Genomic DNA, 18,378 nt, shown 5'->3' with positions numbered 1-18,378 from the left:
TTTGGAAAAACATAAAATTATTTTCTGCCATTTTTTAACAGCCATCGCCTTTTTACTTTTCAGTCCACAAAGATGTTTGAGGACTCGTCCTGTAGTTGTAGCAATTTGGAGTACGTACGACTTTTTGATTGCTTTTCATTAAATATTTTCTTGGAGACGTGGTGACCACAAAAGCGCAATCCTGACATTGTGTAATTTTTTTTCCACACAATGTTCACTATGCAGGATAAATAATGCACGATAGATCAGACTTTTACAGCCAAAAGAGCAAATTTTTTTTTTAAAAGCTCTTTTTATTATAAATATGAGAAAAAGTTTATAAAGTATAAACTTAACACCTTTCATTTTTTCTAACAATTAATAAAACTTCCTAAACCAATTTTTATATTTTTTTAGTTCCCATAGGGGACTTGAACTTGCTATCATTTGATTGTTCCTGCAATATAATGTAAGGAACATTATACCATAATCTGATGTGATTGTTGAAAGGTATCAGTCAAAACTGATGAAAAAAAACAGAAGAAAACTGGTCCAAGAGGCCTACAGCAACATTAAAGGAGCTGCAGGAGTTTCTGGCAAGTTCTGGTTGTGAAGTGCATGTGACAACCATCTCCTGTATTCTTCGTATGTCTGGACTGTGGGGTACAGTGGCAAGACAAAATACTTTTCTAACAAAGGAAAACATCCAAAAGTATGTGTGAGAGCGTGGTATGGGCTGATAAGACCAAGGGGAAACTTTCCAAAAAAAAGGCACAAAGCCAACACTGTGCATCACCAGAAGAACACCATACCCGCAGTGAGGATGGTGGAAGCAGCATTATGTATTGTGGCTGCTGGAACTTGGACTTTAGTCAAGGTGAAGGGAAGTATGAACAATTCCAGATATCAGTCCATTGTAGCGCAAAACCTTCAGGCCTCTGCTAAAAAGTTGGCGATGAAGAAGAGTTTTTTCACCTTTCAGCATGACGACCCAAAACCTACATCCTAATCACCAAAAGAATGGCTTCACCAGAAGATCAAGGTTTTGAAATGGCCAAGCCAGAGACTGACCTGACTCCTATTGAAGATCTGTGGGTTGACCTGAAGAGGGCGCTACAAACAAGATGCCCTCGCTATCTGACAGATTTTGAGCGCTTTTGCAAGGGAGAGTGGGCAAAGATTGCCAAGTCAAGATATGCCATGCTGCTAGACGCCTACCCAAAGAGACTGAATGCTTTCATTAAGACAAAGGGTTCAATTATAAACAAAGTATTCGTTATACGGTGTGTATATTTATGCAACATTGGGATCGTTTTTCCCACGCTACAAAATTTCAGTATGGTTTTTCAATGGAATTGTACATATAATTTAAAGGTTGAAATAAATCTAAAAATAATTCATCTTTGTTGGATTTTTAACATGACATGGCATTTTAACCGGTGGTGTAGATTTTTTATATCCACTGCATACGTTAATTGTATAACCAAACGCTTGCATGAATTTGTCTGTTTTTACGTTAAAAAATGTATATGTTTTTCGCAGTGAAGTCTTTCTTTCAATTAAAGTTCAAAATTAAACAAGAGCGTTTGAGAGCAAAAGCATTAAAAATATGGAAACATAAAGCGTTATCTTTCCATATGTTTCCTATTCACTATAGGAATCTGTTGAGGTTTTTTCTTTATGGAACAGAAAAGTGTGTATTGCTACGCTTTTCTATCCCTTAAAAAAAATGTACAAAAACATAAGGGACGTCAAATGTAGTACGCATGCACTTCTAAACGACTAATTATACTCTATGGGTCAGTCAAGCAGTACATTTTAATAAGTTTTTAGTTTATATAAGCTTGACGGATGGCTGAGTCATAATGTGAAGAGCCCCTTAAGTCACAGTAATGTTAGAAACATTCCTTGTAGCAGTCAGCATGTGCTTATACAAGTGCCTTTCCTTCCATGTGTTGTTGGAGGATTCTATTTAAATGCTGTTATTCTTCTTTAGATAGAAACAGAGGAGTCCACATTTTCTCCACCACGAGTAGGGGAAAGTCGGAAACCCCTTAAACCAGCTCTGAAACGCAACCAGAGTATCTTGACGGAACATTCCCAAGGTACTTGAGAATACTCAGTTGACTTGTGATTTGTAGCAGAAAAGAGCAATATCAGATCTGTTCTCTCTTACTTACAGATGATTCCGATAATTCTGTAGCTGCCTTGAAAAATATATTCTGTGCCAAAGACTTCAGTGAAAATATGGAGGTAAGGAGCCATCCCTACGGTACAACTACTATCAACCTTGCCTGTGCCGCATGTTTTGTGCAGACCATGCACTGCTATTACTGTTACTATCCCTGCCTCATACTTGCTTCTGTCTCTGATGTTAGTCACTCACTAACCATCCCTCCTCTTTGCCCTTTCACTCCATTGTTACTCACCATGCAGTGCTCAAATTTGTTTTCTATGTTGTTGCTAACATAAGTCTGCCAAGAATCCTGCATCAACCTCAAAGGTTAAATCCAAGCGGACACGCCTGTGTGTGAAGGTAAGTAAAGCAACTAATCTCTATCATGGGCTTTCTCATCACATTGGCACTAATCTGCGGCAAAGTTTGCTATATGCATACTATGCTTGGTTAGCCTGTGGAAAGACAGGCTATCATATCACTAATGTAACAGATCAAATAAGGACATTACTAATTCTTATGAAATCCACTAAGAAAAAACTGACTGAACATTGCTCTATCTCATTCCATAATTATATATGTGACAATCCATGTGACAAAGTAAAATAGATGTTGTGTTTCAGGGAGAAGACATGGATGACATAGATACAATGACACAATCACAGGTAAGTCTGCAATTGATTGGTTACTCCATGAAGATGTTTGTGTCTGCTCCTCTTCAGAATCACAGTTATTTCATATGACAGCTCCCACCTCTGGATTGCAGCCACAGATGAAGGTTTGCTTGCAAGTTATAACTGTATGCTTAAAGACGGTTTCATAAATAACTTTCGAGGTTAACCCCCCCCCCCCAATACCCTCACTTACCTTCCCATCGTTTGAGGTACATATCATACGACTTTTCCATCTGCTGTCCATGTGAGTAGCAGTCATCTACTGCCCCCCAAGGTGCTCCCCGCCTGTTTCTGGACCACTTTGCTATCTGGCTCCCCAATTTCTAAGCTGCAAAATCCCAACCCTCATTCTAGGCGACTTTGACATCCCCATCAATGACCCCATCTGCCTCTTAGCCTCTGTCGCTCACCTCCTTTCTTGGCCTGTCACAACTAATAGCCTCTCCCACTTACAGAGATAGCAACACTCTTGATCTGGTGTTCCTCCATCTCTGCTCTGTTTCCCACTTCACTAATTCCCCTCTCCTGCTCTCAGACCATAACCTCTCTTTCTCTGTCAAGCACTCTAGCATCTTCCCAGATCCTCCTACCTACCATACGTACAGGAACCTTCAGGTCATTAACACTCAAAACCCTACAGTTTTCTCTGCCCCTATGTCTCTCCTCTCCTGCCCCAACCTGGCCGCCGCTGTGAGTCAAGCCATCCGATGTAGACCGTGGCAATTCTGGCTCACGTCTCAAACACACTTCGTCTCGCGCTGCTCTAGGTGTGCTAAACGGCTCCGGAGAAATTCACAAAAGTCTGCAAACTTTCTCCACTTCAAATTCATGCTCAGAACCTACAACGTAGCCCTTCACCATGCCAAACAAGTCTACTTTACCTCTCTCCTCTATCCAGTATCTCAGAACCCTCAACGACTCTTTGACACTTTTCACTTCCTCCTCAGTCCTATATTGCAGCCCCCCTGTGACAGATCTCAGTGCTGAAGAGCTGGCTGCTTATTTAAAAAATAAATAAATCTACGACATCTGGCAGGAAATTACCTCCCAATCCTAGACTAGCCCTGACCCTAGTCTTTTCAGTCCTACATCTAGCTCTTGCTCCCTCTCTGTACTTATACCAACAACAAAGGAAGAAGTATCCAGGTTGCTTTCCTCAGCTTGCCCCGCCACCTGCGCTAGCGGCCCTCACACCTCCTCCGGTCCTTCTCCCCAGTGGTCATCTCCCACCTCACCACTATATTCAACCTCTCTCTGAGCTCTGGTATCTTCTCCTCTTCATTCAAATATGCTATCATATCCACACTACTTAAGAAACCAACCCTTAACTCGTCCTATGCTGCCAACCACCGACCCATCTCAAACTTCCCCTTCATCTCCAAACTTTTAGAACGCCTGGTTTACTTCCACCTTACTAGCTATCTTTCGGAAAACTCTCTTCTTGACCCCTACAGTTCAGCTTCCGCCCTCTACACTCCACAGAAATCACCCTGACTAAAGTGTCAAATGACCTCCGGACGGCTAGATCGAGGGTTGACTACTCCCTACTGATCCTCATCGACTTCTCCGCCGTGTTTGACACTGTTGACCACAAATTCCTTCTCAATATGCTTTGCTCCATTGAACTAAAGGACACTGCTCTCTCCTGGTTCTCCTCCTACCTATCTGACTGCTCACTCAGCATATCTTACATCCTCTCCTTGTCCCCTTACTGTTGGGGTCCCCCAGGGCTCGGTCCTCGGCTCCGTCCTTTTCTCCATCTACACAGCCCCTATTAGACAAACCATCAGGAGATTTGGCTTTCAGTACCATCTCTATGCATACGACACCCAGTTATACACCTCCTCTTTTGACATCACACCACCTTTCCTCCAGAACGCCACCAACTGTCTCTTCACTGTCTCTAACACTATGTCCTCTCTACCTAAAACTGAACCTCTCAAAAACTGACCTACTGGTGTTTCCGCCCTCTACTAACCGACCTCATCCTGACATCTCCACAGTGTGTAGCACCACCATAACTATCGGACAGCATGCCCACTGTCTTGGGGTTATATTCAACTTCGATCTCTCCTTTAACCCCTGCATCCAATTTCTTGGCGGAACATGTCAGCTGCACCTCAAGAACATTGCAAGAATCACTGTTGCCCTTATCCACTCTCAGCTCAATTATTGCAACTCGCTGCTGATTGGGCTCCTCCACGCCATACTCTCCAATCCATCCTGAATGTGGCAGCCAGGCTCATCTTCCTGTCAAGCCGCTACTCGGATGCCTCTGCCCTGTGCCAGTCACTGCACTGGCTGCCCGTCAAATACAGAATTCAATTTAAACTCACCAATCTCATCCACAAAGCTCTTCATAGCACTGCCCTGTATTGCTTTCCTTATCTCAATCCACTACTCAGCCCACGCCCTCCACTCAGCTAACAAAACCAGATTAAGTGCCCCTTTAACTCAAACCTCTCATTCTTACCTCCAAGATTTCTCTAGGGCGGCACCAGTCCTCTGGAACACGCTACCCAAAACTATCCAGGCAATCTGTGACTCACAAAATTTCAGGCGTGCCCTAAAAACGCACCTCTTCAAGGAGGCATACCACATCTCCTAAACCAAACCCCTCTGTATGCCGCCTGATAACATGCTCTCTGTCCTACTGATTGCAATCTCTGCTAACCGTAACCAACCGCCTTCTGCAGTCATACCTATTCAGCCATTATACGACTCAATTTGACCATTGTCTATGTGTATAGACTCACTCTCACTCTCCAGCTCGCCATACCGTGCACATCTCTAGCCCCTTTACCTTTTGTATCACCCCACTATTTGTAGTATGTAAGCTGTGGCTGGATGTTGCTCAGTACCAACAATCCCCATACACTATCATGGAGTATATGCGTGCACAATACATGCCAAGATAGCGAATGCTGTAATTTTTTTTGCGCATATTTCTGGCACTCTGTGTGAGATGCACAGTTAAAATCTATAACTAGAGATTGGTACTGCGTATTACCCGGGCAGAAACTGCGTACGTAATATGCACTGACCATACTCTCATGTGCGAGAGGCCTAAGGGAATAGGCTAATATGAAATGTACCATGAAAAAAGATACTTTTTTCTAATGTTTGCTGCCTTTTTTGGCCCCATGCCATTTTTCAGAACTCTGCATGCTCGTGGTTCGGCATTTTTTTTAGGTATTCTCCAATAGGCTTCTCTATAGGATAAAAAAATCACCTGCATAAAAATTTCTACTTTAAAAAAGAAATGCTTGTAAAAAAAAATGTGTTTATGAAGAAAATCTAGTTATTATATTTATTAATTTCAATGTTAGGAGGAATATCGTATGTTTTTGCTCCTGCTATATGTTCTGCTATAATTGCATCCACTGCAACACCGTTTCAGACACTCGTATCCCGGATGAAACCCTCTGGGAGTTCAGTTTATGCAGTTCATAAATAAAATGCCTGAAATAAAAACTGACATACATACAGATCAGTAAGAAAGAAAGGTGTGAGACCTTGGTGAACAGCACAGATATTTTATACAATTCAGTTTCTTTGGGAATATGGACAACAAACGTTTTCTGTACTGTAACTCCTTAGTGACTGGCCCGTTTTATGCCCTAATGACAAATCAATTTTTTTATTTTTTTTTCTCATCATTGCATTCCAAGAGCCATAACGTTTTACCTTTTCCGTTGACATAACTATAAGAGGTCTGAGCTTCATAGGCCACCTTACCTAGCAGACCTAGAGCGCTCTACATGTCTCGGTCGCAGTGACAGTAGCAAGGAAAGGGTTAAATAGCAGGGATTGGTGGTTTCTTCAGTCCCCGCTGTTAGGGCAAGTGCCTCTGACAACCAGGCACCTGCTCGCCCTGACATGGGAGACCCGTGCCAAGCTTCTGATGCTGCAGTGTTAAAAGGCATATCGATTAGAATATAGCCCTCTAAATGACTGCCATCAAAAGGCATTTTAACAGTCGTTAAGGGGTTAAAGGGTTTCTCACAAAAATATATTTTTTCCCCACAGGATAGGGGATAAATGTGTGATTACTTTGACTCAGTACACAGGGACCCTTAGCGATCCTGAAAACAGTGCAACCCAAATACTACATATATAGTAGTGCACATTCTGGACAGCTTTTTCATTCACTTCTATGGTATATAGGTTTAGATCTATGCACTTGGCTATCTTGGTACTGGTGCATCTTGTCTACACCGGAAGCGAGGGCTTTGATAGCCCTTAGCAGGAGGAAACGCCCCTGCCAGGCCCCTAGCTGAGGATTGGCTGCATTGCTGTCTGGCCGGTAACACACTTACAGCGCCCAGCACACTGTGGAGGGCGATGGGGAAACTGACTGTCTGGCCATCAACAGTCTGCCACGAGCAGAGAAGTGCGGCATTGTGCTTTCGGCTCGTCCGACCAGGAACATACTGACAGCAGAAAAGGGACCACACTGCAGAGGCAGGCACAGTTACAGTGCAGCGCCCAGCAGAGTTCAGAGGCCAACAGAGAACAGTGACCAGCTGCACATCAAGAGCCTGCTTCCGGCAACGGTGCAAGGAAGGGCCTAGGCGTTTTGTCAGCCCTCCAGGCAAGCCATCCATTCATCGTTTCGAGGCCGCCAGAGAGCCGGTCAGCACATACTTTGCAGGCTGCCGGGAGCAGAGATGGGAGCGTGCCAGCTCCATTACAGCCCGCCAGGGAACAGGTGAGCAGAGACATGGGAGTCCCTCCGAGTGCTAGGGTCAGGTTGCAGGCAGGCCAGATGACAGCAGAGACACGCACTGGCAGTAGAGATGGGACACTGTCAGGTCAGCTGTAAGGTCGCAAGGGTGGATGCCAGTACATATGGGACAGTGTCTGGAGCAGAGATGGAAGGCCCAGCGGGGAAAGTGACAGGCCGCATCAGCCAATAACCAACTGTGGGCATCACCAGGCTGTCCCCTGTATGTCAAGCTGGCTAACCCATGTCTCCACCCATTCTGGGGGAGATCAGATGCACCAGTAACGGCTATCTCTCTCCATCCCATAGAAGTAAATGGAGCAGTGGTCACATATGTGCCCTTCCACTCTTATTTACATGGAGCAGTCGGGGGCAGTGTTCTCGGAATCACTGAGGGTCTCAGCCATCGGACCTCAGCAATCAGACATATATTCCCTAACCTGTGGCTGAATGTGCTTCTTGGGAAAAGATGTAATATACTTGGTGTTATATGATTTATGTCCATGTGAAGGAAGCCACAAGCAGGACTTGACCATCAATACTCTAAGATTACTAATTTTAGCCTAAAAGTTGTTTTATTATAACAAATTTGAAAATGTTTACATTTTATTAAATTGTGTTTTATGAACTGCTTTCCTGCTTGTCTATAATTCCCCTTATAAATGAAAAACAGGATAATTCTGGTTGGAGTAGCCCAATTTAGGAGTAAAGGCATGTTACACGGAGCGATAATCGCTCAAAGATCGCTCAAATGACAGTTTGAGTGACAGCTTTGAGCGATCATTTTGCATAAGCTATTAAATAGCTACTCAGCTACTTAATAGCAATATAGTGTGCAAATGAAGCTTTCTCTGAATGCAGTTAATAGCCCAGGGGCTATTATCTGTGCTCAGATCCCTTGTTCTCCAGGGAGAAGCAATGGTATCATCACTACCCATGGAGAACTGCGGATAAGGCTGAATGAAGATTTTTAGGTTGGACTGAATTTAACGATCAGCTAGCAGTGCACGAAAAGTGCACGATGGCCGCGCATTTAGATGCAACGATTATTGCTCAAGCGATCGCTTTTTAGCGATTTTTGAGCGATAATCGCTCCGTGTAAATGGGCCTTAAGGTTACGGCAAAGTGAAAATTGCAAAGTCGCAGGCTATTGCATTGATGATGCACAAGGCATACTACTTAGTGCCTCGTTCACAGGGGCATTATCTGTGCCAGAATAATCAGACGCAGATCTGCCACATTATCCGCAGCACGAATCCAAGGGTGACCCTCAGATTTCATTTTACAATCCCACAGATCTACACATGGATTTAGCTCTATTCAATGTGGCAAATTAGTGTGTGGCTACATGATGCAGTTTCAATGCAGAAACCGTATCAATATTTATTTTCCATGACAAGGATTCTGCACTGAACCTAATGGGATGCTAAAATCATATGGATTCTGATACAAAAACAGCACTGAATCCACACCGGAATCCACACACAAAAACCTCTGCATAAGCAGGGCCTTGCGTAATGTATACGTGATACTCTGAATCATTGCTTTAGGTCTTTCTTGAGCTACATAATAATATATAAATAGTGGAATATATTTTGTATTGCTTTTATTGCATTTCTTGGCAGTCCAAAGGCAATAACCCTCCTCTGGCAGCTCCATAAAACAGTGCTTATTAGGGAACTGCATAAATCAAAGAGATAGAAACGTACAATATACAGCTATGGAATGTTATTATAGTATGAGAGTTATGATTGTCATTCATTATTGATACAGTTATATAGAAGATACTTTCACACAAGTATTTTGGCTGGAAAAAAGCATTCAAATACATAATCTTGCTTAGTGACATTGATGTAGACAAAGCCTGCACATTACGCTGAGCTACTATAATTGGGAAACTATCACTTCTTTTATTTGTTAGATTTTAGAATGGGAAGAGATTCAGCTGGACGAAACAATCAATTTCAACAACTGCAAAATTGACCCTGCGCCATTCCAGTTGGTGGAAAGAACATCTCTACATAAGGTACTCTATCTATCTATCTATCTATCTATCTATCTATCTATCTATCTATCTATCTATCTATCTATCTATCTATCTATCTATCTATCTATCTATCTGTCTGTCTGCCTGCCTATCTGTCTATATCATATTTATCTATCTATTTCATATCTATATCATATCTATCTATATCATATCTATCTAATATAGCTATATCATATCTATTTATCTATCTATTTCATATCTATATCATATCTATCTAATATAGCTATATCATAGCTATTTATTTATCTATTTCATATCTATATCATATCTATCTATAGCATATCTATGTAATATATCTATCCATCTATCTCATATCTATCTACCGTATATCATATCTATCGATCTATCTATCTATCTATCTATCTATCTATCTATCTATCTATCTATCTATCTATCTATCTCATATCTATCTATCTATCTCCTATCTATCTATCTATCTATCTCATATCTATATCCTGTCTGTCTGTCTATCTCATATCTATCTATCTCTTTATCTACCCTATTTCCCCGAAAATAAGCTATAGCTGCATTACATAATTTTTTTTAAAGGCATTCTTATTTAGCAGGCTTGGTCCGGGTCCTCCTGCTGCTCTTTCGAGCTCCGCCGAGCGTCCTGCAGTCCTCTTTCACTCACAGAAGATCACTTTCTAGTTACTAGATTCATAAATCCCACCTCCAAGAAGTGATGACTCTTATTGGCTGAGCAGTGATCAAGAACCAATCAATGTAGCGCTTGATGAACCAATGTGATGGCTGTGATTGGTTCATCGAATGCTGCATTGATTAGCTGAGAGGGATTTATGAACTGGCCAATCAATGCAGCGGCTTCGCATGTCGAAACTCCAGAGAGCAGCAGGAGTCCCCGGACCAAGCCGGCTAAATAAATATAAGACATCCCCCAAAAATAAGACCTAGCAGCACCTCTTTTGGGACAAAAATTAATATAGGACAGGGTCTTATTTTCAGGGAAACAGGGTACGTATTTCTCGATCTTGTTAAAAGCTTCATTTAGGCCCTGCAAGACCAGAGAGTTTTAGTCTTTTTTTAACCTTTTTATTTTTCTGCTGATAGTTTTGTTTTTTTGTGGGATAAGTTGTAGATTTTTATTAGTACCACTTTACTGTATCGTAAAATATACTTAAAAACTTTTTAAAATTTTGCAGTTAAGTGAAATAAACACAGTTTTGCCTCTTGTAGGGGAGCGGTAGTTTTTACAGTGTTCACAATACTGTAACACTGATGTGCACTTTATTTTATGGGTCAGTACGATTATGGCGATACCAGATTTCTATATTTCTTTTTTTTTAATGTTTTTCTACTTTTTTTAAAAAACAAATTGTTTACCATTATTTTAAGACCCGGTGTGAGGGATCTTTTTTTTGTGCAGTGAGACGTAGATTTTATTAGTCTAATTTTGGGTACATATAACTTTTTGATTGCTTTTTATCATTTTTTCGGAGAACTGGGGAGTGACCAAAAAAGACAATTCTTGCATTTGTCTTTTTTTTCTTTTTAAACATTGTTTTCACCATGTATCCCAACAAAGAATGCTATATTTTAATAATTTGGACTTTTACGAACATAGTGATACCACATGTTTGTTGTTTTGTGTGTTTAGATTTTTATGAGAAAAGGGATTTTTTTTACAATTTGTAATATTTTTATTTCTTCATATTTTAAGAACTATTAAATATTTTCCTAAAGTTTTTACAGTCCCTACAGGGACTGAACTTGTGATCACTTAATTGCTCAAACTTTATGGTTCAGTATTGCAATATATAATACTTTTCAATTTATATTAAGCCATACTTCAGGCAGTGCTTAACAGGCATTGATGCATGTCATCCCTAAGAGCCTTTACTAGGCCTGGGCTGCCATGCTTACTCATTAGCACCCTGCAATAGCATCACGGGGGGGGGCACCAGAGGCAGCTCCCTCTTCCCCTACGCAGTTAGGTTTGGTGGTAACATCTAAATAGTAAACAGTCGCAATCATTATCTTTACCTTCTTCATTCTCTTCTCAGGCTCACACAGTGTTCTCCTTGCTTGGGATGGATCATGCATATGTCACCTCCATAGGAAGACTCATTGGGATGGTGACATTGAGAGAGGTAACTCCTACACAATGGATATCAGAGGTTTTTTTTTATCAATGTGTAGTATATTAGATGAAGTTTTGTCACAACCTTTGCTTTTTTTTCAGCTTCGCAAGGCAATTGAAGGCTCAGTGACTGCTAAAGGTGCTAAAGTGCGTCCGCCCTTAGCCAGCTTCAGAGACAGTTTTACAAGTAGTAGTGAGACAGAGACTGCGAATGTCAGTAAACTGTGGGAAAGAAGCCGTCGACACCTACTACCTCGAGAATCCAGTCCCTCTGATAGTGATGACAAGTGACCTTAATCATGTCATTCATCAGCCAACATCCACCTGGAGGATTCTGGGATTTCATATCAGCACTGCCATCTGTTTCATACAGAAAACCTTAAATGCACAAGCTGAACAATTGAATCGTGAGTCTTCCGTTCCAACTCCAGGGAAAAAAACAGGAGTTGGCTTATTTTTTTTTAAATGTGGCCATTGTTGGCCTCCTTTCCAGAAGTGCCCTACACCATCTCAATGAACACTGTGCTTGTGATGATCACTGGAACAGGGTACAATCTGGGACAGATGTGATTATGTACTGACTTGACGGACTGAATTGCCATAAATCAGTAGTCATACTTTTTAATTTCTAGTTGTGACATGCTGGACATAAGGGTTAACGCTGCCACTAACTTTATGTGCCATTAAAATAAATGAATGTTGTGTTTGTACAAAGTTCTGGCTGCACAAAATCGAAGTGTCATTGATGTCAACCAGTTGCCACTGCCGAGATATTGTCCTCCTAAGGTCTTTCCTTTAGCCAAAACTAGGTCTGGATTTCAGGTCTGAGGAAAATCTTTCCTTTATGCCGCTTTCAGACGAGCGTATTTTAATTTTCGTCTGTGTCTTGCAGACCATCATACGGATCTAATGTAAGTCTACATATCTATTTACAGGACTATATTTTTTTATAGCCTTGTTTTTTGTTGTTTTTTTTTAAATGCAGCGTGACCTATTTTTGTCAGGTTTTTTTTGGTCTATCAAAATGATCTACCTCCATTCTCATGGCCCCTCAAAATGCATCAGAGTGCAGGAAAATTCATGTCAAATGATTTCTAGATGGTATGTCATCCCTGTACAAAGTCTTTATTACCCCTCTACTACAGATATCTGCTGAAGATGTAACAAGTAGCTTGGCACATATTTGGTGACACTGCCCCTCTCTTACACTGTTCTGGGACAAGGTCCTCAATATTACCATTCGTATCTGGCAGATTGGAGTTAGCATTCCATTACAAACTATAGTTCTCAACCTGCCAATATAAGGTTTTAACAAATGAATTATCTTTCCTGCTGGTGCCAAACTACTAAGCCCCCTCTCTGGAGTATAGCTGGTTGAATGAGGTTGACCAGTTACACCTCAATGAAGAAACCGCTGCCCATTCCCTCACACACTTCCAACAAGACCTTAGATCCTTGGTGTAAACATCACATTCTACTGAATACCTCTCACTGATGTTCATGTCTCCCTGAACCTCAGTTGATCGGGTGCTTGCTATCAGTGCCGCGATACACAAAGGTCGGAGTGAAAGCCGCTACTCCGAACCTGGTCTAGTGGCCAGCATTTGTAACTCCAGGTGCAGCTCTTATTAAATTCAATGACAGCCCTGCCTGCCATTACAATCCCTGGCCACTACACAGGGGTCGGAGCAGTGGCTCCTCTTCCAGGCATTGTGTATTGTGGCGCTGACAGCAGTCGCCCACTCAGTTGATCGTTCGGGGTCTCGAGTGATAGACTTCAGCCAATCAACTATTGATGACCTATCCTGAGGACAGGATATTAATAATAGTTTGCGTGGAAAACCCCTTAAAATTATCTAACACACTATACAAGAACAGATATGCTTTTTGACATACTTACCAAATATTATTTATTTCTAAATTCTGTTGGATAACTAACGTTATTGTCTCAATCTTGTTATTGCAGGTCACATTTACTGTCTTTCTCTATGTGTGCCTTAATTTACATATTTGATTGTTGTTTTGATTTTATTTTATATGATCCATTCATTGTTTTCTAAAAATTTAATAAAAAGAACTTCGAAAAGAAGAAATTAAAAACAATGACAGCAAATATGGAGGCAAATACAGATCAAAAACGGATGAAATACTGAGGACATATGGTTGTAATATCGTCTGTAACACATCCGTATTTACAATATGCTCGTCTGAAACCAATCTTATGCTTCGCCTCCCTTTATGATCCTTCCCTGCAAAAGACTTAGGCCTAATTCCCATGGCCGGATTTCCTGCAGCTTTTCGGTTCTATTGAACCTAATAGCCCAATGTACATGCTGTGGAATTCCACTGCGGAACTCCGCAGCATGAAGTTACCCATGGCATGTCCTATTTCCCGCGGGTATACATGCGGACGGCTACCATTTTAGTCAATGGAAGCCGACCGTCACGCTATACTTCCGCTGTAGCACAGCAGAAGTATAGCGTGAATACGCGCCCTGCCGAGCGTGTCATATGACACTTCTGGCGCGTTCTGCACTGTACTGCGCGTCGGAGCGTCATGCGGGACTTCGCGCAGTGGATTTGGAGGTAAGTATAGGTCTTTGGGGGGACGCTGTGACGGACCCCGCTGCGGTATTCCGCTTGCGGAGCCTGTCACGGCCGTGTGCATAAGGAGACCTGTTATCACATAGGCTGGAGACTAATGCAGGATTTGACTATGATCCAGAGTTAAGGCAAAGTGTGACAGTTGCACACATTCTAATGCTGCCACAAGAGTTGGTGTCATTGTGGTTATCGCTGCGATAGTTTACTTTAGTGGTTTTAAGATCTATCATGTTTGTTGATTTAAAAAAAATTCCAACCACATTTTTACAAACCACAGTAGACACGACAAGAAAAAAAACCCACAAATTTAAGAAGACATTTGCAAATGGCGCCTTCAGAAAACTCTCCAATGCCCCTTTCCCGACTCACAACCTTCTAGGAGTCTTTTAAAGTACATTTTTTCCTCTTCGCCGGCTTTTCAAACTTTAAAAAAAAGAAGCTGGAAGATAGGTGCTTCCCGATCTTTCCCTCATTTAGAATTCATTACATGCAGGGGCAGGTCTATCTTTTCTCGGCCATACAATTAACGGGCGAGAATGCCACCAGTGCAAATGAAACCACTAAAATCCTCCTGAAATCAGCGGTTTCATTTTGTCCCTGATTATCATGGCCGCATAAGAGGAGAAAACCACATTTGTCTGAATCCACCCTAAAGCTTCAAGACTGAGACAAAAAGCCCAAGTTCACACTGTGCTGTTTTGGTTCACTCCTACTTTGACATTAAAAATAACTGAAGTAGAAGGAGTTATCTGGGAGCGTTAGATTTCTCTTTTTTTATTGGTTTTCCAATTTTGGCACAAAACATAATCAAAGTATGAGCTTGGAAGAATAATATTTCAGGGGTCTTAAGAACATGTAAGATGGTTTGAACTCTTCATGGCCCAGATATGGAAACAAGTCACACACCATCCAGGTAGAGGAAGGGTAATAGAATAGATTTTTATAATTAACAATGGGCAACCTGGACCTTTTTTGTTAGCATATGGGCTCTCAGAACCACTACTAGATTCTAGAGGATACAATCTTTAAAAGATTCAGACTCGGAATTCACAATCATCAGACAGGTAGCACTAAGTGGTGGCAAAACCTAATAAAATAAACAGGACTCCAAAAAGCATTCTCCAAATCAATGTCCAAAAGATGAACTAGTTTGCCATATGGCACCTTAGAATCAAGGACTATTATAGGTTTTAAATAGTCATAACAAGTATCTGTAAAAATATTGTAATACTCTTAAATAAGCATACATAAGATGATTTTTTCTACAAGACAAACAATTTTCCCTGTAAAAAAAAACTTTCATATTGTGGAAATTACACTCTTTATAAAGAAAATATATATATATCAAGCACCTAGTTCTCATTTTGCTGCAAAGCTCAGCATGCAGTTCCAACTCAGACCCATATGTAAATGATTAGCGTTGTGATGTGATTAGATGAACGGTCTTGCCACTTGAAGCCATATAAGTGGTTCCCCCCTTTGCCTATAAAAAGGCTCTCAGAGACTCCTTGTATGTAGTGACCTCTTTGTTCGCTTGTATAGAGCTTGTTGATCACTAGACATGCCTCTATGATGCAATCGAAGAGATTTCATCCAGTTAACAGAGTTTGAGAGGTGCGCATTATTGGAATGCGAGAAGCTGGATGGTCGTATCGACAAATGGCCCGCCACTGGGCCGTTCTGACCACACTGTTAGGATGTGTTTGGACCAGTGGATGCCAGTATCCAGCTGGACAGGTATATGCAGAGTCACTATAATGGGTCTGATCCAACAGAGACCCAAATTGTAGTACCAATTTAAAAATTGGATGTGACAGCATTTGTGGTGCAATTTTAAAGGATTCTTTTATTCCTCCAAACAATAAAAATACAATGTTTTGACTCTGGTGAGTCTTACTTGAAAAAGACTCACCAGAGTTGAAACATTGTATTTTTATCGCTTGGAGGTATAAAAGAATTCTTTTAAATTGCACCACAAATGCTGTCACATCCAATTTTTACATTAGACCAGTGGATGTGTGAGAGCTCGCACACAAAACAACTAGGCTCAGGACACTCTTTACAGGCCACCAGTAGGGAAGATTGTCTTATCTTCCGAAAAGCATGAGCAGCTCCAAGTATTACATTGTCCGCCATCCAGAGACAGGTGACACCATGATTACGGGCCCATGTGTCTGCAAGAACCATTTCCAGATGCTTGGCTGGAGGACATTTTGTCTCACGGTGCCCATTATGTGTACGGCCTCTAACACCTACCATCGCCTCCATTTGCAGTAGTGTCGTGAACGATGAAGCTGGACTGCTACAGAGTCGAACTGCGTTGTCTTTCTCCAACGAATCCAGGTTTAATTTGGGCCCCAACGATGGCCGTGTTTGTGTCTGAAGACCTAGGGATCAGTGCCTCAATCCTGCCTTTGCTGTGGAGTGGCACACCGCCCCCACTGTTGGTGTGATGGTCTGAGGAGCCATCGCATACGACAGTCGGTCACCCCTAGTAGTGGTATAAGGGACAATGACAGCTCAGCGATATGTTCAGGACATCCTGCAGCCACATGTGTTGCTCATGGCGGCTTCCAAGAGGTATTTTCCAGCAATATATTGTTTGGCCGCACACAGCAAAGGTATCACTGAAATGTCTCCATAACATTGCCAAATTTTTGTGGTCGCCCGGTCACTAAATTTATCCCCAATAGAACATATATGGGATCATCTGTGATGCCAACTTTGACAGCCTATGAGTTTGCACGATCAGTTACAGCAAATGTGGACTGATTTACCATATGGAACTTGTGTGTCTCTATGTCCGTCCATACCACATTTTGCATCCAAGCCAGACGGTCCAACAGGGTACTAGAGTCTCCCTTCAAGTGTTCCGTTACAATCACACATAGAAAGTTTTATTCCATTCTGACAACTCCTTTCATGTGTTTTTCAATGCGTGTATATCCTTGCAGTGATTTTTTTTCTTGTAATAAAAACTATAATCTGACCACAAAAGGAAGAGTTAAATATTCATCCAAATGTGTTTTCAGTATCAGACAAAAAATTATTAATCAGAAAATTGGATCATTAACCCTTTCCAATCCAATTTGTATCCTGGTTTTCCTAGGGGGCTTACTCTTTTTCTGCCATTATACAACAGCGCTAACTGCTGGCTAAAGCCAGTACTGCATGAGGTGACACGTTGGATAGGCTCAGACAGCAGAGAGGCTGGCAATATACAGTAAGAGAACCCCCGACGGGCGTCTTGCAACATTGGAGCTGTACAGCCTTAAATCATAATGTCTTCAGATGTCAGACAGTAGATTGGAAAGGGTTAAAAATCTTTACATCTATGGGCAGCTATAGTCATATCATGTACAGGGTACTGGGCAGAAAGTGAACCTACTACATCATTACTGAATTTGAGTTGGAGCTTAACCTATAGGCAGAGTCTAAGCGGTCAGTCAGACGGGCGTTTTTACATGCGTTTATTCACGCGTAAAAAAGATCGCAATTCGCGCATAAAAAACGTATGACTACGTCCATTGCCACCCATATGTTCTATCTCTTGTAGGTGCAAATTTTATGTGCATGTAAAAATCGGACATGTGACCGCTGCCATTGAAAAGCATTGGTTCTATATAGATGCGAATCGCAAACGCAAAAAATATGCACCGCAAAAAACGCCCGTCTGACTGAGCCCTAAGTGATTGTTTCATCATCATATTGGAAATGCCCATAATAGGGGTATTGGCTTTGCAAGGGAATCCCCTTGCAGCTGAGTAGTATAAAGGAGTAGTTAAAAAAACAAAACATGTACTGTATACTGTACTGTGCAAACGTTTTAAGCATCTGTGAAAAACATGCTGTTATGTAAGAATATTTTCAAAAATAGAAGTGTTGGTAGTTTGCATTTTGTTCATTAACAAAAATAAAGTGTGAATGAAAATTCTAAATCAAATCAATATTTGGTGTGACCACCTTTTGCCTTCGAAGCAGCATTAAATGCCCATATAGACAGGATAAATGTCGGTCGAACGATGCCCGACACTCGTCCCCGCATACACTAGCTCCCGTGCTCACAGAGCG

The 18,378-nt window shown here is 41.5% G+C and overlaps 1 protein-coding gene across 2 annotated transcripts in view; it reads left to right on the top strand.

The window, feature by feature from the left end:
• Nucleotides 1-12,417, top strand: part of CLCN2 (chloride voltage-gated channel 2) — a 138,243-nt gene extending 125,826 nt beyond the window's left edge. Inside the window, exons 18-24 of one of the 2 annotated variants that reach the window (XM_066603395.1) lie at nucleotides 1,976-2,084; nucleotides 2,162-2,232; nucleotides 2,453-2,515; nucleotides 2,779-2,820; nucleotides 9,477-9,581; nucleotides 11,627-11,713; nucleotides 11,806-12,417. In XM_066603395.1, coding sequence (XP_066459492.1) covers nucleotides 1,976-2,084; nucleotides 2,162-2,232; nucleotides 2,453-2,515; nucleotides 2,779-2,820; nucleotides 9,477-9,581; nucleotides 11,627-11,713; nucleotides 11,806-11,994 — 666 coding nt within the window. In that variant the 3' untranslated portion in view covers nucleotides 11,995-12,417. The remainder of the gene's footprint in view (nucleotides 1-1,975; nucleotides 2,085-2,161; nucleotides 2,233-2,452; nucleotides 2,516-2,778; nucleotides 2,821-9,476; nucleotides 9,582-11,626; nucleotides 11,714-11,805) is intronic. The other variant, XM_066603404.1, reaches the window with a different exon arrangement.
• Nucleotides 12,418-18,378: the final 5,961 nt, after the last annotated feature.

The sequence above is a fragment of the Eleutherodactylus coqui genome, chromosome 1 (genome assembly GCF_035609145.1).
Source record: "Eleutherodactylus coqui strain aEleCoq1 chromosome 1, aEleCoq1.hap1, whole genome shotgun sequence".
NCBI lineage: Eukaryota > Metazoa > Chordata > Amphibia > Anura > Eleutherodactylidae > Eleutherodactylus > Eleutherodactylus coqui.
This window is presented reverse-complemented; position numbering and strand designations above follow the sequence as displayed.